This window comes from Echeneis naucrates, chromosome 19 (assembly GCF_900963305.1).
Source record: "Echeneis naucrates chromosome 19, fEcheNa1.1, whole genome shotgun sequence".
Lineage (NCBI taxonomy): Eukaryota > Metazoa > Chordata > Actinopteri > Carangiformes > Echeneidae > Echeneis > Echeneis naucrates.
In genome coordinates, this window is record NC_042529.1 from 5,038,081 (window position 1) to 5,062,744 (window position 24,664).

The 24,664-nt window shown below is 41.0% G+C and overlaps 1 protein-coding gene across 1 annotated transcript in view; it reads right to left on the reverse strand.

The window, feature by feature from the left end:
* Positions 1–24,664, reverse strand: part of dock1 (dedicator of cytokinesis 1) — a 157,427-nt gene that overhangs the window by 89,286 nt on the left and 43,477 nt on the right. Inside the window, exons 20-27 of the mRNA XM_029527112.1 lie at positions 23,626–23,715; positions 22,426–22,526; positions 22,215–22,343; positions 20,248–20,356; positions 17,533–17,603; positions 13,843–13,949; positions 8,925–9,052; positions 6,608–6,703 (exon numbers count right to left, since the gene is read on the reverse strand). Of these exons, the coding sequence (XP_029382972.1) occupies positions 6,608–6,703; positions 8,925–9,052; positions 13,843–13,949; positions 17,533–17,603; positions 20,248–20,356; positions 22,215–22,343; positions 22,426–22,526; positions 23,626–23,715 (831 nt within the window). The remainder of the gene's footprint in view (positions 1–6,607; positions 6,704–8,924; positions 9,053–13,842; positions 13,950–17,532; positions 17,604–20,247; positions 20,357–22,214; positions 22,344–22,425; positions 22,527–23,625; positions 23,716–24,664) is intronic.

Below are 24,664 nucleotides of genomic sequence, written 5' to 3' on the forward strand. Positions count from 1 at the left end.
AGGTTGCCAGTTCAACCACAATATTCTGAGGTCTACATCAACAGCATAAGCACAAGTAACACTGTTCAGGATACATTTTCTCCAGAATAAATAAAATGAACTATTTTGAGTATTAACTCACATGTAGATCACCTACTAACACTGACTGACTGAAGACTTTCATAATATCTAAAGAAGAGACCTAAAGGACAAAGAGGTCAGAAATGTTTCTTGGAGTTCAACTTTCTATTCATCACTAAAATGTCTACTCAAATCAACTGACTTTGAAGTAAAGAATGAATAAATTACACTTATTTTCCTAAGAACATTTGCAATGTTAGACGTTTGCAAAGATGTACTTTTTTCTATATGAATATATATATATATATATATATATACATACACATATATATATATATATATATATATATACACAGTCACTCTAAGGTTAAGTGGAATATATTTATTTGAGCTGCAGTGAAAGAGGCGGTGCATTTTAAAAACAGAGCGTAGGAAGGGGGAAAAAAAAGAAGCTATGATTCTTAATTCCCTTTCATACATCAAACTTAGTTCATACTAACTTCACAGTGCGTAGGGTCAAGGAAATCCCATACCCTACAGAAAAGAGGAGCCATACAATCACTTCTTCACTTTAAAACTAGAACGAGTTCTGACTCCAACACAGGAAAAAAAAAAAAACATCTTTTATTGTTGCAGTCACAAAACAGGTCAGCATAATCAATAATGTTGGTTCTTAGCACATGTGAGGGGTAAGAGAAGATAGTTGTGATTGTATTGCTTCAGTATCCTGCATCAGCGAGTACGACAGCTTCTGAAACCAAGCCAGAGAGACTGAATGTGTCACTTCTAATCACAACCAGGGCTTCTACAGTGCAGGGTGGCAGGCGTGTAGCCGTGCATGCTTTTTACAACCTTCAGATTTTGCTGAGTATTTTCTTGCTTTTCAAGGAAACTTTTTAAAGAGAATGACGAAGGAAGTCTTTTCTCTTCCCCCTTTCTTTTCCCTGTTAATGACTCGCGCCTGCTCATCGCTTCCCATCTATTTGAGCGTGGAGCAAAAATTCATGTCGTAGCTCCATTCAGAGTTCAATTACTATGTACAGCAGAAGTAATATTTGCATTAATATCTATAAATACATATTGTATAGCATAAAATAGGGCTAAAACTATTTTAATGAGTGGGAGAGCAGCCAGTATCTGAGAAAAAAATAAATAAAAACATTACATTAAGTTAACAGCACCTGCAAGAGCATAAGACCGAAGTCACTCTCAAAGCCAAAAGCACTGCCCCAAAAGACAGGAAAAGTGGCCAAAGTGGTTTCAAGGGCATAAAAGAAATCTTTATCTACTGTCACAACAATACCTGGCAAACTACTAGATATCAGTGGTTTGACCTTCACAGGCTCCAACATGCTGCTTTCTGTTGGCTACATGTGATTCACACCTCCACTCTTGTACATGCCAGGTCGGTTTCTTTCAATAGTGATACTGTAGCATCAAGAGAGAACTAGATGTTTATCTGTACCTTAAAAGAAGTGCAATTGATTTATTATGTACAATACTGTGTATTTTCTACTGTTTTTTTTTTTTTTTTAAGGAAAAAATAAAGATATTTAATATGCAAAGTATGAGAAATAAAAACAAGACCTACAGAGCTCTGAAAGTACGACGCAGACTGTTGCTGTTATTTTCAACAGGCAGGACAAATTAAAAGGCTGGTTCCAACCACAATTAAGAAAATATGACGTTACCACACTCACCTCTAATTCTCAAATCAGACCAGTCTTTAGTGGAGAGTTTTGATTTTATTCAACAAGGTTTGTAGAACTTTTGCTAGAAATTTCTAGAAATGAAACACAGAGATACTGATGCTGCTTTTGAAGGATTTGAATGATTTAAATGTTTGACTGAGACCACTACAAAAAACATTTCAGTCAACTCCATCACATTTGCTTTTGCAGCGAAAAATAGCTTAGTCGGGGCAATACGTATCAAAAGGCCAAATGTAAAATGGTTGAACCAAATCTAAATCTCAGGATTTCACCAGGAGTACGTGTTTTTTGGAGTATTCTGTGTGCAAAACAATCAACTCTACTCTGCTCTCTAAATTTTTGTGATGAAACACAGGAGATAAGATATTAAATCAGCCCTGCATCTCTTTGATGTGGGAGACTGACACAACAAGGGAGCAGAATCTAGCCAAGGGATAAGCAGCACGGGGCTACTGGTGCACAGAGTTAAAAGTTGGCTGAGAAGCCACTTCTGATTCAAAGCCCACACTCACAGAACAACCCTTACCATTCTTCATTTAATTTCGCCTTGGGAGTTTTGGGCATGTCTGTGTGTTGGAGTGCTCAAATGTACCTGCCCAGTGTTTGAGTGGTCCAGCAATGAGAGGACACGGTGAAGTTAAACGGGAATGGAGCTCTGACTAAACGTCCAGACATTCCCCTACAGGGACACCCCACACCCCCACTCCTCCTCTAACCCAAAGCTTGGCCATCTCCACAGGGATACCTGCTGCTAGATGCTTACAGCACACTGCTGAGGTTACAAACATGATGCTCTGTGCAGCTTCTCCTCTCATTCCCACTGCAGTCCACTGTGTGCGAGTCCTGGTGGTTTTCATACATTGTTGACAGCGAGTACACATCTGGCACGAGTTGTGGCAGGATCAATAAACCCACGAGGAAACTTGGTCAAAGTTTCAGCTCAGGGAAGGAAGGAAAGGAGAGGACAGGAGAGGAGAGGGGCATGAATTGAGTGATAAGTGCATGTTTGAGGTATTATGATGCAGTGCCATATCTCACTATGCTTCTTTTCTGTAAGAGCTCTGCAGCAGTCTGGCCGGCAGGAGAAGCAGAGAGGGGGAGAGCGAGAGAGGGAGAGGGAGAAAAAGACAAGACAGAAAGAAAGAGACAAGGATACACTAAAAATAGTATTTGGACAGAAACAGATGTGAAGACAGACAGGTAATGATGGAGAGTGATACAGAGGGACACACGTAATCGGAACTGATTGGATGGCTGCATTGCAATGTAATATATATTCGGTCATTGAGCGCACGCAGCAGAGAGAGAGAGAGAGAGAGAGAGAGAAAAGCCACTATCGCCGGTCAGCCCTGTACTGTCAATCAATAGCACAGTCCTTCTACTGCAGCTTTCCACTCCATTCCTTCTGCACACTGCAGGAGTATCAGCAGGATGACCATGAAGGAGTACAGTCACATCTTGTCAGATAAGCCTCAAAACTGCAGCAATGAAAAGTTCAAAGGCTAATTTAGTAAACATAAGGGGAAAGCTAGCTGTCTATCAATCTGAAAGTCTGTATGTATTTTTCGTCCAGTTCTAATAAAGTCTGATGTGTAGGCACTTACTGACGACATAAAATTAAATACGCAGAGACTGATGTGGCATACTGAGAAAAATGAAAAGGTTTTTTTTTTTTGTTGTTGTTGCTTTGGTGGGATTTTTCCAGTTGCAGCTTCCTCTCCATGTTTACCTGTCAGGGTAATTCAAGGGTGCAAAGGCAGAATTTGGTCAATTTCAGCAGAAACAGCCAAAATGTTTCTGCTACTCTTTTCGTGTACATGTATTCACAAGGAGTCATCTCAACCCGTACGAGGGTGGGCATGAATATAAATACACAGCCTCCTGGGATGTCCAACGATGCAATTGTGTGCGGCGATTGTGTGTCGAAGTCTCTAACAGGTGTAGCACTGCGGTGACAACATACAACAAAACCGACGCCCCAAAGCTGCCACTGTGATCACTCTCATCAGCATTCAGTGTCCAGCACCGCCAGGAGATGGGGAAAAAGGGAACAGACAGAGAGCGTGAGATAGAGAGCACGAGAGAGAGAGACGGAAAGAGGCAGGAGGCAGAGGAGAACCTTAATGCATAAATCTAAATGTAAGAGGCTGCCACTCAGAAGAACAAGGTCGGTAGTTGGCTGCAGTGATGTGTGAGCAGCGGCACACAATCTGCCTGCAGAGGAAACAGCAGTACCCAGAGACAGCAACAACAGCCCTCTGATTAGAAAGCTACGACTCCTCCAGCAGCAATAACCGGGTCTCAAAGCTGTTAAAAATTAACACCAACCTTATTGATCATTAAATAATGATTCTGGGATCTGCTTCAAATGCAGCCTCTGTCTCAAGTACTTTAATATGTATCATCTTTGAGTAAAAGAGCCACAAGCGCTTTGAAAAGGACAAGGCTTTGATGTGACCTCTAATTCCCAGGGTGTAAAAGGACACCGCACACTGATGCTAAATATTATGCAGGTACTTGGAAATGTCAAGTACAGTGGGTGTTGAGCTATAGAGACAGCAGCTGACAAAAAAGGAGCAGTCAGTTAGGACAAGAGAAGCAAGCTGTACCTAGAGGGACAAATAATCATAGAGGGCAGCCGGCATGCATACAGAGCAGATAGTTTCAGTAGGGTGCCTCAGAAGGTTATAGGTAGAGGGGTTTCATTAGCCAGAAAGCAGGCTGCTCTGCTGTGGTACAGTCACTGCTGTAGGCGGGAAACACCATTTCACCTGCCCCAGAAGGTGGGGGGAGGGGGCTGAAACTGATGCACTTAGTATAATACAGCAGAGAGAAGACCTGCATGTGCTGCCTTCATGGGTGTTGATTGCCTTTAAGACAAAGTGGTCGGCAAGTTCTATATCTGAAGCACATGATGAAAAGACCCTGCTGCGGTGAGGAAGGGAGGTGTGAGGAGTGGAAGGTGAAGCTGCTGCTTCAAATTCCCACAACTACCAGCATACAAACCCGTTCCCGAATCCATCTTCCAAAGCAATCTGAGCTGTGTAAACTTTGCATCGTTGGTATAGCACTGATCGGAGCCCCAGACCCTCCCAAGAAAATCACTGAATATCACCGTGAGGAAAAGGGGAGCAGGGAGCCTTCAGCTTGACACACGCTTTCATTAGTTTTACATTATGCAGTGTGACGCACACAAAACACAGAGCTTCCTGTCAACATGACAAGCTGGGTGCACTTGGCGCTAAAACACCCTCAGACTGGGGAGAGATGTAGCAGCTATAGAGCCTCTGCGACCCATAATCCCTAAAATAAACAAGAAAGGAATTATGTGACATGGAAAGAGTGAGTGAGAGAGTGAAAAGGACAAAAGATGAGTGCTGTGAAAGTATTATGGCACGATGAGATAACACATATACACACAAACAGACTAAAGATGATAACTCTGGCTACTGTTGGCTTTATTAAATCGCCCTCTGCTGCTGTGGCTCAGTGACTGGTAACAAAAGTAGATAAGCTTCCATTTAAACAGGTGATGCCATTTCCTGCTGCTCCCCAGATGGAGAGGGTGCTGTGCTCACACAATCACGCACACCATCCCTACAGAGCACACTCATTGACATAATTCATTCCTCAGCCCCCTCGCCTCATCTCATCAATCACTACATCACTAATGCCTTCAACTAGTTCTATCCCTAAACCTAAAATCAAGTCATTGCCCATAAAGACTGAGATTCTTGCCCCCACAGTGATATGAGCACCCTTCAACACACACATACAAGTGTCCATTAATGTGATGTAAGTATTCATTAATGTGTCATTTAAGTCCCCACCAGGACACAAAAATATGCTCATACACTCAAACACATGCAATAAATGACCTGAGATGGGAGGGGAGCGGATGATATATCAACCAGTTACCAGAGTCAATGTCGTCAGTCAGCATCATACAGCTCTCCATTTTCCTACATGAATTTGAAATTCAGAGAAAGTGTCTCTCTCACCTTTCGTTTGAATTTAAGTGGGCTGTTAAAGTATCTTTTAGTGGGCCCAGAAGAACCTCATTCATCATAAAAACCTGATGTGAAATCTGCATATCACTTCTAAAAAGCGTTCTCAGACTTTTGGACCGGACTATATGTTCCTAGCACAAGTCTCCCAAACCGCATGCAGCTCTAATGAATGAAGACAGCAACAGGAAGCAAGAGAAAGGCCAATAGCACTCTTTGGACTCATAAAAATGGATGAAGGCTTTGCCACGCACACCAGGCAGACTGCAAACTAACACGATGACAGATAAGTGCGTTAATTGCTACCGAGCTCTAGTGGAGAGTGTGATTGGGAGAAGGATGCTAATGGCAGCAGAGGGGAGATATTGTGATTAGACTACAGCACTGAACAAAAATGCTCTCATAAGTGAGGGATCAGACACACAAACAGATAAACACACAAACTTTAGCAAAAAAAAAAAAAAAAAAAAAAACAACAACACACGCACACATCTTAACACACTCTGAGGAAACACACGCAGGCTGCCACATAAATAACTGGCTGGAGCAAGCTACAAGCAGATCAAAGCCACGGCTAGATTGAGATTGTGTGAAAGCTTTCTTTTGCCGAGGTAGACTTTAACTTTAATGATAGCTTTGGAAGAGAACACAGAGTTGTAGTGGACCTGTGGGAGTTCAACTTGTGGTGCATACGCTTCAAAATTGGAGTGTGTGTACTGTGCAGTGAACAAGTGTGTGTATCTATATGAAAAGAGGAGAAAAGAAAAACTGGTGAGGAGACGGTTAGTTGTAGGTGTTAAAGAGTTAAAGAGAATCAGAGAGACTTACAATGTGAGGAGAATCACGACCCATGGAGATAACTGTCCTGTTAACAGTCCTGAGCAGCTTCTCCATGATGATCTGCACGTGCCACTGGGTCGGACCCTGCAAAACATGTATACACAAAGTGAAGGAGGGGAGGAATCTGTGACACAAAGAGCACATCAAAGAAACATCCACCGGTTAAACCTCTTTGCTATTAGCTGTATTCCCAGAAAACCCTTTTCTAGGTGGTAGTCTATAAATTACACAAAAATAAACATTACAGACAGTGCAGGTGTTATTTATATGAGTCATGCTGCAGATAAGGTCTCGTCACTGGAAAAAGAAAAGTGAGATTTTATGATTGGCTATAAAACAGCACATCACTCTGTGCTACTGAGGCTGCTTCCAATTTAAAAAGCCGTAGCTCCATCTCATAGCAGATATTGAATGAATCGCTGCTAAATATTAGTGAAAGATGACAAGCCGACATGGAAGTTTGAAACGTGGCTGCTGCTGATTCAGGTTAACACCATAGTCTTAACATCCATCCAAGTAGAAACAATTACATCAGAAAAGAATACAAAAATCATACTTTATTGTCAAAGCTGAAATTAGGTTGCTGCTTCTGGGGAGCAACTTAGTCTGTGACACAAATTTTAACCAACTTCTACTGAAATATATACAGACACACACACACACACACACTCATGTGTATCCTGCTAACTAAAAACACAGTGACGTTTTGGACAAACTACAAAACAAATAAAGAAATAGAAGCCTGAAAAATATTAATACTGCCTTTATTTGACTTGTGCAGTCAAAGAGATTTAGAGGGGCTAACACCCATGGGCCAGCTGTGCCCTTGTCATGAGTGGGACAATTTATTTATTAGTGTGAGTGAGCAGAGGGCAGTTTTACACCACATCTACCTCTTTGTGTGGGGAATCTCCCAAGCAGGCTGAGCTCTTGCAGTGTCAGCTTAAAGTTTCAATAATTTTAATGGCTCTCGCTACAGTCGAAGAACTCATGCACTTAACTCAGTACATGGGCAGACACAAATATTTCCACAATCACACAGAGAAGCACTGGGAGGTATAAACTAACTGAGGAGTGAGATTCATTGCCATTGCCTTCTAGCTCAGCGGGTGTGACGCATGTCTTTAGTGAAAACCCTCGATTCCCAGAAACTGAATAATGCAGGTTTGTATTAACTTTCCATAGAAAACAGAGTTTGAAGAGAAAACAACCTTTATCTAAGTAGAATGAATCAAGCTATTTAAGGGCACAATGAGATCTCTAGGTTTGAACTGATGACACGTTGAACGCCAGTGGACAGAAACATCCGCTGTTTCCTTTATATCATTCTCCTTTTCCTTATCAACATGCACATTTAAGTCTGAGAGCGCGTGTAGTTTAGGACAGATAAGGAGAGGGCAAAGCAGTGGGAGGAAGCAGCAGCACGAGACAGCGAGACAAGGAGTGTTAAAGTAAGAGCAAGTAGGAAAGGTGGATAATCCCTCGCAGAGTGGAGTGTGGGAGGCGAGGCTGTGGTGATCAATGGTGAGAGCAGTCTGAGAGGGCCTGAGGGAGGACATCAGGAGGCAGGGCATGGAAGACGATCAAACACATTTGTGAAGCAACCCTGTGTGTGTGTGTGTGTGTGTGTGTGTGAGGAATTCATTTCAGTGCTTAAAATGATTTGCAGTTTATCAACAGAACATTGACTGTCACTTTGACAGTTATTTCAGATTTGAAGTCATTTATCTGTGGAAAAATGGCAGGTTTACTACGTTTCTCTGCTTGAGCCAACTGAGAAATTGAGAAATTGGGGGTTTGGATCTTGGGATCGGGGGACTTTGCCATTTTGTTAACAATTAATTGGAAAGAACGATTCACTGATAATGAAAAATGTATTAGATCTGACCGACTCTACAGCTGGCTTTGTGATTGACTTCAACAACGGCTCGACCTTATTATGCAGACCACATTATTATTATAAGCTTCTCTGGGTCTAAAACGCCAACGGATTAGACAGAGCTCATCACCATGTTCCTGCAGCATGTTTATGCTACTGAAGGTGGCCTTTAGCCACCCTGAGCAATCAATTATTGAGCACAGCCAACTTTAGGAGTTAGAAAATGAACACTTGTAAAATATGTTCCTTTCGGGACATTCCGAACAATTAAATAAATTAGTAGTGCAGTGATTAGTAACTACTTAAATAAATAACCACAGTGGAAACATGCTCCTTATTTGAGGGGCACCTGGACCCCCTTGTGGTTCTACCGTTTATCCCAGAGGGGAATAAAAGCACATGAAGCTGGAGAGCTGTGTTCCTCACCACATCCTTCCTGTAGAGCACCTCGAGGATGTCGCTGAGCAGCTGGCAGCAAGCCTTCGGCTCCTCCCGCTTCTCCAGGTGGAACTTCAGCTGCTCCGTCATCAGCGGCAGGAGGATCTCGCGGCAATCTGCAGGCACATCACAAAAAAAAAACAAAAAAAAAAAAAAACACACAAACATTTACAGCGCCAATCAACCGCAAGGAACAGGTGATAGACCACACAAGGCAGTGCAGCATATGTTCTCCACACACTGTTGATGCAGAGGCACACAGCTTGTTAATGGCTCCCTCACAGCTCAGAGGATTGAATTAAAATGTGCACAATTAATATACTTATCGAAACGACTGTGGATAAAGCACCTGAAATCCCTCAAAACGGTTGCAGTACAACTGTGCAACTGTTATACTAATAGTCAAATACAGCCATAAACATTTTCAGGGGACCACAAATCAAACTCCTCTGTTGAAATACCCGGTCGTAAAAAATAATTAGCAAACAACTGCTGATTACATCACATCACCAGCAGGAAGAAAAAAAAAAATCCTATTAATTTCCAATACTGTACTGCCATGCTGTGCTTAATAAAACCACATAACAATTTACTGGCCCTGTAACATCTAAAGCTGTATTGATGTGAGATTTCAATCATGTTGTTTTGAGAAGATGGACATGTTTAGTAAAAATATTAATACACGTGTATCCAATAATGATGGATAGTGCATAAGTTGTCTCCTGGTTTAACCTAAAATAGGAGGTATAAGCAGAAAGCAACTGTCAATCAAACTATGTCGAAATAACAGTTAAAATTTAATTAATTCCACTAAACATGTGACCAAACCAAATCTATGAGTTTGTCTGATGTTGCCGACAACATCAAAAAGTGCATTACCATATGCAGAAGGCCGAAGGTTTGGCTGGTAATTAGACATGGAGGAGAGCAGAGATAAGCCAGAGTACTGTTCTCATGGGAGGTAAACCTGAGGCAGCACGCCACAAAATTATCAGATTTTTTATTAAACCTTCTGATTGCAATCTTCATGGCATTTGTCCCTGTGTGTCATAGTTAAAGCCTGGGGACAAATACTGGGGTCAGGCTGGTTCAACTGGAGGATGGGAGCATCAGGTCGGGGGTTAAGTGACTGTTTGATACTTTTATGGAGAGGACAGTAACCTCAGTTTTCTATGGCTGCCTACATAACAAGTATCATTGTAGAAACTGCAGTAAAAGAATAAAAACTCCCTATGCAGCACAGTGACAGTATATCTCACAGAGTAAGACCACTGATATTTATGCCGTCTTCAGAGATAATAACGGCAGCAAAAGAGCAGTGCAGTTAGCGAAAGCATCACCAACATTGTGGCAAACTCCAAGGACAACAGTTCAAATTACAATTGTTATAAAGACGAGGTGGAAAAATACGACTGCTCTAAACAGCAATAGGATTTCAATCCCAGATCAATACCATCTTCTCTGCTTCACAGCTTCAATACGAGAGAACACTGGGAAAAAAGAAAACTGGAACTTCATTACTCATTAAGATCAACGCGCACACACACCCATAAAGCTTTGCCAATTGTCAGTCCTGCTCAAGGCCAAATGATAAACAGTACAATGTAACGCATAATGAATAGCATGAACTATTGCGACCTCTTCATAAAGGCGTAGGGGTATTGAATATGAATAAGCACTCTACGTTGTCCAACATCTTTCTGGAAGAGCTCCATATAAAATTTAGAGGTATTGAGTGAATCCTTGAAGGCCCATGAAGAAAGGAAAAGTCGATTTTCTCATCCCCACACACATTAAAATGAGAGAGTAGCATCTTTGATTAAGGTGACTGTCTACAAAAGTTGTTTGTTTCAATGTCACTATTACTTCTGCTGCTAACTACGAGTAATGAACATGGCACCAGAGCGCCACACATCTTCTGATCATGATGACACTGCAATAAAACAGATAGTGAATACATGATGCAATAATTAACTCTTTAAGAAATAAAAAGGTAAAACGTTTGAAATTTCATTTTTCTAATAAATTGGGCATTAATGAGAAAATATTCTATAAAGTTGTTATTATTTTCTTCTAGTCTTCTACTTTAGTATATCTTGCTTAGCAATTCAGAAAAGAATCTGATCTATTGACTCCCCCATCCCCAGAAAACCACTTTGTAACAGCTCTAGACTTCCCAGTAGGGGGGCTTCACTCAAACATGTCACTATTGCTCTGCCAATTTTCTGTCACTTTGCCATACAAAACTATGATGGGTTTAGACTCTAGAAAAATGTTCCAGCGGCAAAAAAATAAATAAAAAAAAGGACAAATCTTTATTGAATAGCTTCTTATGTCCGATTACAGTATTGTGGGCAGGCACCTCGACAATACAGCTATTCTTTGCATAAAGCTTTCACTGTTAAACACCTAGAAGGAGGCCTGTCACATGATTGCTAGCCCTGACACAAAGTGACAACCATGTCTACACTGAAATATTTTCGGTGGTGTGGAACAGAAGACCAAACTGAAAAAGCTTAAAGGAAAAATTTGTGTTTACACATACGTGTGTATGTGTTTATGTGTTTGTGTGTGTGTTCAGTAATCTTCTAGGGATTGAACACAAAAGTAAATCTCCTGTCTGAGGGCGTCTGACATTGTGTGGAATGTTTAATACCTTGTTTGTTTGTTTGTTTTTTTTATTTACAGAGCATCAGTCCTCATTCCCTTTTTTCCTCCTCCAAAAATCAAAACACGAATACACATTCGAATACACACACAAATGGGAACAAACAGGTACATACATACACGCTCAGACACACAATAGTTACAGTGGTAACAGGACAAGCAGACTGGAACTATCGAGCTAGGACACGAGTGCTCTCCCCAAACTTTCAGCCCAAATGGATTTTAGACACTACAGTGCCCCATCCCTCCAGGAGACTCCAGGAGACCAGCTGGCATATTTGTTCCTTCCCATTTGCAAGCACTTACTGTGTTTCTCCTCCCTTTTACATCATCAACATTGAAGGTGACACAACATTTTGCCTCCAAAATAATAAGCAACTAAAGAACAAAACAGTTCCTCCTTTTCTGAGTTCATTAAGTTCTCATCTACAGGGACTATGTGTATGCAGCGCCAAATGAAACCTTCAAATTGCTACGTGAACATTAAACCCATAGGGAAAGGTAAGTCACCTTACTGTCTAAAGTCATATTTTTAACAGGAATCGACCTGTTGGGGACAGATAGGCACTCTTTGAGGACACGCCTTTGCAGGGAGACCATTAAATGTGTTCGTCACTTTGCAGCCAACAGGAATGACGGCACTGTCATCAGCCAACGCATTCGATGCATCCCGAGGATCATGTGTTGACTGCTAAAAAGAAGGCAGGGTATGGAGCTAAATGCCAAGCATTCCAGTACATTGCACTCTGCTACTGGCAGGCATGGCACCGTTTTTCAGGACCACCTGAGGACCAATTTTCTGCAAACAATGTGTTCTGTGAATTGATTCAACAACCTTAAAAACTGCCTGGCAAACTAACCCATTTGCTCATTGCAGCGGCTCAGCTCAGCTTGAGGCCGCTGAGGACAGGGCAGTTTAGCATATGAAAACACACATGAGCACCTGTAGTAGCCTTTGAGGTGTATAATGGAGCTGTCTGTGTCACCGCAGCAGGTTTTTCTGCTCATCAGTAAGACCTTTAAAAATTCATTATAGGATTGTTTGTCCACAACGACACAAAACGATAATTAGTGATGACCTAAGGAGCAGAACTAATCATTTCCTGTTAGCTTTAACTCACCAAATAGGCTAAACAGGCCAGTTTACGCTGTTCAGGTATCGGGAGACTAACGACTGGATCATTAAGTTGAGGGCAGAGACATTTGCACTGGGTTGTGTATCAGAAATTATTTTACCTTCATTTGTTTTGTGCACACTCATGCTGAGCCTTGGATCTGTTGATGAAGCAGCTAAAGAGCAACTGTGAATGTGGATAATTGTTGTCCGCTTCCTTTATATTCATCCACTCCTTTCAGGCATGTGCTGTCCCTGCCAGTCACATTAAATCACTGTTGCCAGGCAGTTTGTGTTTAATCTCTGCCACAGGACAGTATGTGAATGTGAATGTGTTTGTCTGTAAATCTAACCCAGCTTGGCCTCAGAGGGCTGCTGCCTCCAGCAGGACCATTAACACAGCAGGCCTTTGTGTGGTGGCTGCCCCGGGCCAGCCAGGCCACGAGACCGAAGGTACAGTTTTCATCCTTTCTTTCATCTTCTACTGCTTATCCGTTTCCGGATCACAGGGGTGCTGGAGCCAATCCCAGCTTACACTGGGTCAGGGCCAACACACAAGAGACAGACAGAGACCTACGGACCAGTTAAACGAAACATGATGTCTTTGGATGGAGGGAAGGCCCCAGGCCCGGGAACCGAACCCACAACCTTCTTATTGTGGGGCAACACGCTAACCACTATGCCACCATTCTTCATTTCCAGCATTCTTAAAACATGGCAAAACATAAAACAGTGTGTCCATTAAGTGTATGATAGTGCCATACTGGATGGCTGGTTAGTTTGGTTGGACGTAAAATCAGAACAGATAAACACATTTAAGGAAAAAGGATGAAAACTTAAAACGGAGAATAAAGAAAACTTGAACTTTGAGTAGATGGGAATACTGATATTCTGATGCAGACAAGACTGGGTGGCTTTAGGGAGTGGGGAGGCTCAACTCTTAGATAACACGAAGGATTTCCACTACACCTCACCGGTGACCTTTACTGTGAGCTCACACAGAGCTGCCACAGAGGAGGCAGGTGGTGTGTGTGATTACTGTGCCCGTGAGTGAAGGAGCCTGAGGTGAGGAACAGTGAGTGTAGTCCCTGTGTGTGTGTGTGTGTGTGTGTGATGCACTCTTACCGTGATGAGTAAAGAGATCACTGTGAGCTATGTCAATCAGACAGTCGAGTTTCTGCTTGACCAGACGACCCAGAGGGACCTTTAGGATGAACTCAGTGAAGAGCTTGCTGGAGAGACGGAGGGAAGACAATAAAAACAAAAGGTCAAACTGATCAGGAATTTCGGATTGGTTGACTGCATCCAACCACAAGCAATCATCCAAGACACAATTAATGCTCCCACACAGGTACCTCTCAGATACTACGCCCAGGGTCGAAGTAGAAATGAGAGAAAATGGCCTCAGATGAGCTCTGATAACATGATGCCACCAGAGATGGATTTTTCAAACTCAGTTTATATTCCAGGCTATTAGTCATTGTTGCGAATCAATGTAAAGAAAAGATGATTGATTCCCAAGAATTTTGAATTGGTGGCACTTAAGGTAACTTTTATTTTTCAGGGCGTTTATCATCTTATTGAACCAACCCAGACATATTCTTCAGGGCTAAATAAATGGCAGGATAATGTAATTATCACAGATATATTACTATTGCATGCCACATAACACATTCTTGACCTTGAGAAAGTGAATTTGACGAAACATGTTCAGCACAGCATCTCATCTCGGAAATCTTCGGGAGCTTTTAGACATATCTTCTGTGACCTTTAGCAGCAGATTGAGTCTGCTCAGTGGTCACACAGGCAATTCATGGCACTTGAGTATTTCTTCTGCTGATGAAGGTCATCAGCTGTGACTTAAAGCTCTGGAAAATGCCCAGCAAGTGTAGATTGCATTCTGACTCCCTTGATTATTGCAGTCTTGCGCTTCAATCTTTTGCAACGAAAACATATTTTTGCAAAAGTATTAAAAAGGAAAGACTGAAACATGACATTGACTTTTCAGACTGTCGACCCTGACTTTGTCTTTATGTCTCCTGATCAAACCTTGATTGGAGTCATCTTGTGACTTATTTAACTGAGTGGACATGATTTGGAGAGACACACACCTGCTGATATGAAGGTCAAACCAACTTTGAAGTCACCCACTGGCTTTTAAGATTGTAAATTAGCTACATGTTGCCTTGTTGGTTTTTTTGAAACCGGAACGCATTAAAATGAGGCTGAGGAGGAGTAACGTTTTCACGCTGTCCACTTTTCTAAACAGTCTATGATCTATATAAGGTGACAGCACATAACAGAGTAAAATCACGGGCACGAGGCAGGAGGTATGACTGCCTGCAGAGCGGAGAACAGCTGCGACACCGAATGTTCCCAAGAGCACAGTGGCACAGTATAACTATACTATCTATATTCATAACTTCCTGACCAACTAATTACTACTATTTCTGGTTGACCTCATTTTTTCAGGAACTTGCTAATGTCTTCATATTTCAACATTTTAAGATAAACTACCTTCAACAGGTTAAAAAAAAAAAAAAAAAAAAAAAAAAAAACTGACCACTGAGTGATTGTGTAGATTTATACTGTCCTGAGAGCAGTCTAATCAGCTCAAACACATGGAAACACGTTTGTGGGGATGTGTGACCTCCATCTCAACTGGCTTCAGTAGACTTCAATGCTGCTTTTGTATTTCACAAAGCTATGGCCCTGAGGGATTTTCTAATTCTACCCAATCTTGTACATCAGTGCACACAACTCGACCAGACATTTATAAAGTGAAGATTCATCACATCATTTTTCTAACATAATTGAAATGTAGCCAAGAAAGATTAAAACTATGAAACACACATTCATTCTCACAAAAGCTGACAATTTTCTCCGCAAAGATGGAGGCCAGATCTTCATTATGCTGGCAGACCTTGAAGAGGAGAGACGAGGTACTGGCAGGGAATGAAACACCCCCGCCCCTAAGGCTTCAGTTCACATGCCTCCAGCTCAGCCACCCAGCCAGATCTGTGCTAACAACAAAACCAGCTGATGCCACCATTGTCAGAAAGCCCTGTGATTTATGACTTAGTAAATTCTTCATTAGGACCCCAGGGTCCATCACTGAGGCTCAATATAAAGCAGAGGTCTCCGTGTTAAGTAACATTTAATGTTGCTCACAGAACTAGCAGGGGTGCCCTGCTTAGTGTTTGCATATTAACAGGCAAAGCACATCTCAGAGCCTCAAAAATACCTTCAAGTATTAACACAACCTGTGCCTGTCTGAGCTGCAATAATTGATCCCAATGTCAGAGTTACTCCGCTGTTGAAATATTTGCAGAAGAGCAAAGTTTCCTCTTTCAACATTTGAATAAGTAGGCGTGGACAGAGGCTGTCGGGCCTTTGTCTCAGTGTTTTTGATTATTAAGCTTAAAGTATTAAATGTTAAGTCCATCTTCAGGAATGGAATGATACATCCAGCTTTACGTCATGAATGAGAATACATTTTTCTTAATGTTAGTGAAATCCTTGCGACAAAACAGACACCCGTTTATGATCAAGCATTAGGTTTGTGATTAATGGCGAAATTACTTTTGCGATAATATGAGCCAAGAAAAAAACCCCACCATTTTTCATTTCCCCACTCTCCTGACCTTCAGCAAAAAGAATATTAGATGGTTAGAAAAAAGTGGTTTTGTTAGCAATCCTCAGTTGCAGCTTAGTCAAAAGTGAGCTGTCGATTCTCCCAAAGTATCCTCTCCATTGATGTGACTGACTGTATGCAGGATGCACATTTCATAAAGAAAAATTAGGTCATAATCTGTGTGGCTCGTGTCTTTACACTACATATATCTGAACCAGATATTTACAAATGATTAAAAAAAAGTAATCAAAACATGTTTTTAAAGGCTTATTTACAGCTGAACACATATTTGTAAGTATAATGCTCCATAAATTAGGTCATTCTATTTTGTTTTTGTGCTGTGTCCTTTTAGCATAACAGATTAAAGACATTCAAATAGGACAGAAAATCAAGGGCAGACCCGTGAGGCATTTGTCACAAACACAGAATGCTCCCTGGTCATACAAATGGTCCAAAACATGAAACTGGCATTTATTTTTTATTTTTTATTTTTTTTTGGTCAAAGGTGATGAAAGATCAAATCAACTTTCCAGCCTACTAATTTCTATGAGTAAGAGAAGGTATTTTAGATAAAAGGCAAATCATTTCATTTCCTATTTTCATGTGTTTATCATTCCTTTATGTATGTAATTTAGTTACAGAGCGTGTGGAACCGTAGAAGCCGCTTATTTTTTAAGACAGACGTTAAGCTAGAGCAGATGACATTTGCGATTGATAACATTAACTGTAATGGACAATTGAGAGGAACACTCAGTAGGCTTCCATTGCAACTAGAGCAGTTTAAGCTGCATCCATCACTTCATACAGCTACTTCATGTTGAGTTGTTAAATAAAAACAGCCTCAGGTAGCGACCCAGACAAATACATAACAATACTTCAATATAGTTGCAGCGGTAAAATCTCCTATCAGCGTGTGAGTGGACTGAATATACAATTTTAAGTTGAGTAGACGCTTTGGGAAACAAAAGCAATTAAGATTTCTCTTTTAACTTCACCAACGAAAAAGGCAAAGTTGAGCATCATCTGTACATTTGATTTAATGAGACCACAGTTTTTGTTTTGAGAAAGTCTAAGGGATGTATAGCAAGCTCTCATCTTCTCATGTACATTTTTCTCGGCGGCAGGTGTCATTGTAGTAATGATCCAACATGGGAAATGTGTAAGGCATCACATGGAATTACCTTAGTTCTTTGGGATCAAAGACCAGCTTCACATCGTTGACGATTGTGGGAATGTACTTCAGCGCAGCGCCCTTTCCAGAGGAACAAAGAAAACATGACAGCATTATGTTCATCTCTAACATAATTAGTTGAGTCATTGATTGATATTTAGTGAGACACTCGGTCCCACAGTGTGTAATACAGCCTTTTCCAGCAGTGAGGTGGGAATTGAGATTGGTTGAATCGCCTGCAGTGGAGTGTAAATGTGTCTGCTAGTGTCATTAAGCTCATTCTGTGTCCTCCTTTCATGTTTCACAGACCGCAACGGCTTAACAAAGAATAAACATGTTTCTATGATAAAATCGTTGGGGATACTTTATTAAAAGTCTGTCCAATTTATACAGCATCTTTGCAAATTAGCGGCGGTGCCATTTGCCCTTATAGAGGTTGATGGTAGGTAGGTGGCAGGTAATTAGCAATCTGAGAGAGAAAACGCTTGGCGACTTCCTTCCGGAAATGAACAAACGTCCATGCTCTCTTTGAAATCCTGCCTGAGGAATGACTGAACATCACTGCTGGCTTCAGCGCAGTGACAATGTGTCTTCACCTTGATTTTTCAAACAGCGATGTGGGTGTGACCTCCAAATAAATACCTGCTGTAGTCTTCTCTCATCTTCGTAGATATTTTCAGTACATATATCAACACCCCACTTGCCCACCCTGTTCTGCAGTCAGAACGAGTTAGAGAGAGTGAGACATGGATTTCAAAAATGCTGTTTGAAAGAGCAACCTTGGCTTTCTCTGATAAAAAGCCAACTGCCTCTGTTTATCTATTGAAGAGGACATTTTAGCAGAATTTTTTCCTTTTTTTCCGCTTTGTTCTCAGCAACAACCAAACTCCCAGTTGTTGTTCAGGGATGTGTTGTGTGAAGTGTTGAGTCAAGTTGTTGCGTTGTGCCTCCTGTTCTTTCTTCTGCCTCACAGTCACCTGAAGTAGGCTTTGAGTGTGCGTCTGTGCGTTTATCAAAGTTTCCCTGTGCGTGTGTGCGGTTTTGTCCAGATGTTCATCAGGATTCAGACTTGGGGTATGATGGGACTGCTCATTAGCTTCCACCTGTCACAGCGCTTTCACAAGGGCGGACTCAGGAAGAAACCGGGACTCCTCGCTTTCATGCCCGTTCCTCAAGATCAGTTTTTAATTTACTGACAGTAAAGCTAATATCTCACCCAATTACACAGCAACTGACTCCTAATTGACTCCTAAGCTTCTCCTATGGTTGAGTGTTTACATGTACCTGAAGGTGTGCCAAGGTGCATATAACCCATGATCATGTTAGCACAGGTGTGTGGACGTGAGCATGTTTTACGCATGGGTGGTTTGAGTGTTTGCACAAAATGACAAAAATAACAAAATAAATATATGCGCTTGTGTGCGTTTATGTATTTATGTACAAGAAATGCAAACATGACGGAGGGAACTTAAGGACAGAGGGAACGAGGCAGTAAAATAAATACCTTAAGGAGCAGCTAAAGAGCAGAAGGCCAGAGGAGCCACCAGATCACAGGACAGTCAAGGTCAGAGTGGAAAGGAGAGAGGAAACGATGACAGAGAAGAGAAATCAACATACAACAAACATAATGTGTGGGAGGAAGATACATCTGAAAAGCTGGGGCTGCACAAAACATCCTGAACATATCAGTTCTCCAGATTTACTAATTACACCGCCTTTTTTATTTCAGAGGTGATCAATAACTCAAAAAAAGAACTGACTGGCATTAATAATTCAGTCTGCAGAGCATGAGATTAAGATCTCTCGATAGATTCACTATTCAGGAGTTCATATATATTGGCGTTTAGTGAAAATTTGTAAAATATATTCTCATTTACCTCAAAGTTCTCATGATCATTCCAATATGTGTGCCTAGACAAATAACATCTTACTTCATTTGAAAAATAAGTCTAACCTTTAACTGATGAAGAAACAACTTTACCTAAATAAAATTGTGTAAAATGAGAAATGTCTTGATTTAAATTGGGATATAAGTGATACATTTTGACAGTTCAGGTCGATTTATACAGACAAAAAGATGGATATTTAAACTATGATATAACCTTACAGAAACTGTTTGGCATTTTACAATTGGATGTCTTACGCATATTATGCCGTGTCACAGTACAACTTTTACACTTCGCTGGCAAAGTAAGACTGTGCAGATTAAATAAACAAGATAAGCAGTAATTAGCAAGATACAGAGATGCTGGTTTCTCATTCACCAGAGGGCCATGAGGATGGGACTGATCTCCGCAAGCATGCAAATAGAAACATTTGCCAAAATGTCAACTTATCCATTTAATCATCTACTTAAAATACTTGCTAATATAAATTTGATCTTATGTGCAGCCCGAGACATAGACAGGAGATGAGAGCAAAGATCAGAAAAACCTGCACAGAGATATGACAAAGGTGAAGAAAACAGACATGCAGGACATGCAGAAAATCACTGAGCAGAAGGAACTTTAATATTAATGTCTGATAAACTGCTGCATTTATTTAGATCTAACAAGATGCGTTCTGTGCATCTCAAATTACTGAGCATGCCATCTTAGGCAAATCACAGCAGATTTATTTACCCTTTGCACAGCAGCACCAATTTACTACTCAAGCAGCAGCAGATGTCTATATAGCCCAGAGTTTGAGAGATATGGTACAGTTGGACATGTGTGGTTCAACCTACCTTCACCATGCCAGTATTCTCTGAATTACTGTTCATCATATCATTGAAGGATGTGAAAAGGTTCCTCAAGGACTCCATGAAGTCGGCCTCTCCTTTGTTCTCGTAGAGCCTGGGAGGAGATGAGGAAAAGAATTACATTGGCCGATGATCACAAGGCTGTTGTTCGTTTCATCCCTGTGTAAACAGCCCCACCTGTGGTGGAAATGACAAGAGTTTGATGAGTCCCTGTTAAATCATTAAAAGCAGCCAACAGAATGGCCTGTGTGTGTTATCAATGCAAATTTTCTTGGAGCCGAACAACAGACTCTCGCTGCCAGCCAGATTAGCATTTAAAACAACATGACAAGACCCCGAAGCACCTGCCTGCTGTCATGTGGAAACAAAAATCTGAAAAATTAATGATCTATTTTAATTATTCTCCTGGAAAGCTATGCGAGGAACAGAAAGAAAATACCATGGCAGAGGTTCACCGACTTTTGTCTGGGACGTAGTATTTCTAATACCTCATCTGCTAGTCTGCTTTTGTGGTGTCAACGCTGCACAGTGATTATAGTGTCTAAAAGCCTATGATCAAAGAACAATTGAAGAAAAACACTTCCTCAATTTCCCCACAAAGCAGGGCTTCCTCCGTAATCCCCCCAAAGATGAAAATGCTTTTTATCCTAAATGCAGAGCCCATAAATCTCCACAAACTGGGTGTTAATTGCAAATTAGCCACATCGCGCTCTCTGCAAAGTAATTAAGTGTGTCAATCGCTCAGAGGAGGAAAAACATAAAACTTTGGACTTTTGAGAGAAACTGATATTTGATAACAGCCACTGAAGCAGAGGAAGGCAGGTCAGAGAGGGGTGAAGTAGTAAGATTGTTCCCACTGTGTCATATTTGACTGGCTGTCTTCCAGGGAGGGGGGTTCTGTGGTGCCACAATCTCTCATGGGGCAGCAGGTGTTACATGGTCCAGGATAGTCACTGTTGGCGGCTTACAGAAATCACAGGATTAGAGGCATCCGTCTCAAAGCTACCACAACAACAATTACTTATAACCGTCTCTCACCTGCAGCGCCGAAGAGCAGAGTAATCTGCGGACAGCCGCACCAGTCTTAACTCACAGGGGTGAAATTGTGTGATTAGAGTGTCTCCTCTACCATTTCATAGAAACATTTCACTGGCCTGCAATGTAAAAGCTTGCCGATGTAACTTTGCCAGATTCTAGTCGGAACTGCATGAAGAGCAAACACAACTTCACAGTTTAGCTGAATACCAACCTCAGAGTCTGACTCAGCAACAAAGGCCCAATACAGCTGATCCTGGCAACCGACCAACCAAAGTGATTCACCAATGCTATATCACATATCCACTTTATGGCTGTTAGTTATTCTGCAAAAAGGAAACCACCTGGCACACAAACATGTCCGCTTTGGAGCGACACCGCTGTGGTCTGATATATGAGTTAAAGGACGGTGCGTCCTCCAGACATTGGGCAAAAAACTAATTAAACTCTGCACGCTCAATTAGACCAGGATCATACGTCAGCTCCTCTGCTTTATTCTGTGACTTGACAACATTATCATTCATTTGACATCCTCACAGCCAATTATACATATAACCACAGAAATTAACTCAAATTAAGACCATTCACTTTTTCCCCATTTTAACTTAATTCAACAGCAGTCACTAATGTAGATAACACAATCAGTCCTCCATCCATTATCCATACCAGAAGCTAATCCCATCCAACATCGGACAAAGTCAACAAGCAGTGCCAAAAATATTTAGAAAGACAAAAATACCAACACTAATCACCGTACACTTTGCTTCCACTAACTTGTCAAATAAGGATTTCTGTTGGTGTTATCCAAACTGGAACTTCTAAATAGATATGTATCTATTCGTATAGCCAACAATGGAGTGATATGTGCATGTGGTGTCAGCGTGTGTGTGTGTGTGTGTGTGTGTGTGTGAACGTACTGGTTGAAAAGGACTCTGGAGCGGACGATGAACTTGAAGATGTACTCCAGAGCCTTCATGGCCTTCAGCAGCTGCTCTGTCAGCTTCTCAGCGTTGTCCACATAGTTCTTCAGAACTTTAGTCAGTTTCCTACAAACACAAAACACACCGAGCCTGACAGATCTGTCCAACAAACAGCTGTTGGGTGCATTTTATGCAAATAAATACTCACATGTATGCCAGTGTGGCACTGAAATGCTTTCGAATGTAGGTCTCCAGGACAGGGTTAAAGTGCTGGAACTTTCTGTCGGCTATGAGCCCAATTATGAACACCTGTCAGAGAACAAAGAAAGGTTCATTAAAATGTAAACTGCACGGCTCATAATGGAGAGCAGAAAAAGCCCCTGTCTTACTCAATATGTTGAAATAGACTGGGAAATTAAACAAGATTGCATTTGAGCAGAAAGCCATTTTCTCTCAATTCTCTTGCTTGCAGATAATCTAGGACACCCAAAAACACAATTTCTCCCTCCTATCCTTGGAAGAAGGAGACCGCTCCTTTCTGATATACCTCATGTCAGGCAGTGGTATGCTAGCACTGATACGTTTTCAACTCATTGGTCACAGGTACTGAATGTAATACATAGCAAAGTTGTGTAATCAAAAATTCAATGGGCTGATTTATTTTGCCTTTGCACGATCATCTCCATGCTCTATTTTGCAGGAAAATGAGAGTTTTATTGTTAGACAAACAAGTTTAATGAAATTGCTAACCTGGCATTACAAATTCATGCAGATCGATGCAGCAGTGATTCCGCATGAGATGCAGTGTCAGTGTTTCCTTCAGCAAATGATAAGCCTGAATCTTATTTACAAAACAAACGAGTTTGCAAGCTACAGCATGCCGTGCAGCCCATTAGCATTCTGACAGTTCAATCGTTTTTCCTCCATACTGTTCACCTACACTGAAGAAATTGTAATTATCCTATAATTAAAAAAAATATATCATTAACCAATTTACCCCACACTCATTCCTTCATTTCACATCCACTCTGCCAAAATAGAAACGAAGTAAAAATATATGAATATTTCTGGTACTGGTGATGCATTTTCCTGCTGCACACTTAAGAGTCATGTGGCGAGTTGAAGTGCGCTTACATGGATATACTGTCAAAACGGGTTTGTACTGATACTGATGTTTCTCATATGAATCCAGACGCACATACAGTTCATGCGAAAGTAAGAGGATTATTATGTCCTGACACCTGCAGTTAAAAACAGAAAACGGGCAGCTGCAGCACAGGTTTTTGTTGTTGCACTCAAAAAAAAAACCCATCAAAAATCTGTGTCCTTTTATTTTTATATTGTGGATGAACCGCAACTAAATATTTATTCAACCGGAGTGTATTTTGCTGTGTGCATCTGCACTCACCAAGGCGTCGAACACCAGTGTATCAAAGGTGTCACTGTCAGAGTTTTCCATCATGATGTTGAAAAGAGCATCCAGAGTGTCTTGTAGAAACTAGAATGAGAGAAACACAGCACATGACAATATAAGAGGCAATAAAAAAAATTTAAAAAGGTGAAAAAGTTTTACTATAGAACGACAAAACTGCTTTGAAATTAAGGGCATCTCATATCCCTCTGGTGACATTAAAGTGATTAATGAACTTGAACCACATTAATTCATGTCAAGAGGAACAAGGCATACAAATCCCAAACGTGGAATAAGATTAAGATGTAAAAAGAGAAAAAGTATGTGGTTGGGCTAAAAGCGCAATTTTTTTTTTTTTTTTGACAGAGGAAGAAGAAAACCAGCTGCGGAAAATATTATTTCGTAAACGAACGCATCTCAGTAAGTACAATAATAAAATGTATCATCTGATAGTGTTAACATTTGTGGATATGACAGATTTGAGATATTTATTGAATTTGTATTAGTAATATATGACAACCTTCTATTGAAGGTTGATCAGCAAAAATATTAACATTTGTCAAGATGTAATTCCTAAAAAAATTTGAATGCATCAATATCTTCCGTTTGGTGTAACCAAACGGTAAACGCTCTGATTAGGCTCTATGACGCTCACTTCGATGAAAACAGTAATGACTTCCCTTTCAGCTCCAACTCCAGAAACGCTAACTATATCCAGCCTGCTGCATTTATTCACCCATTCACGGAGACAATGTGAAAACAGTTGTTACAGTGTCACAAACAGATGTATCGCTCTATACTGTGCATGCTCTGTCAACCCAGGATGGATGAGATTCATCACATTCTGAACAAGAACCCAACATAACATGGACTGTGTCGAGATTAAAGCAGAATTCAATCTCCAGAAAACCAGGCTGCATGACAGGGGGGTGTTATTGGATATTGGAAACCTCCTAAAACTAGATGATCAAGTCTTTTTAAAAAGAGTATCTAAATCAGGTAATGCAGACATAAGTTCTCTTTTGCTAAACTTTTT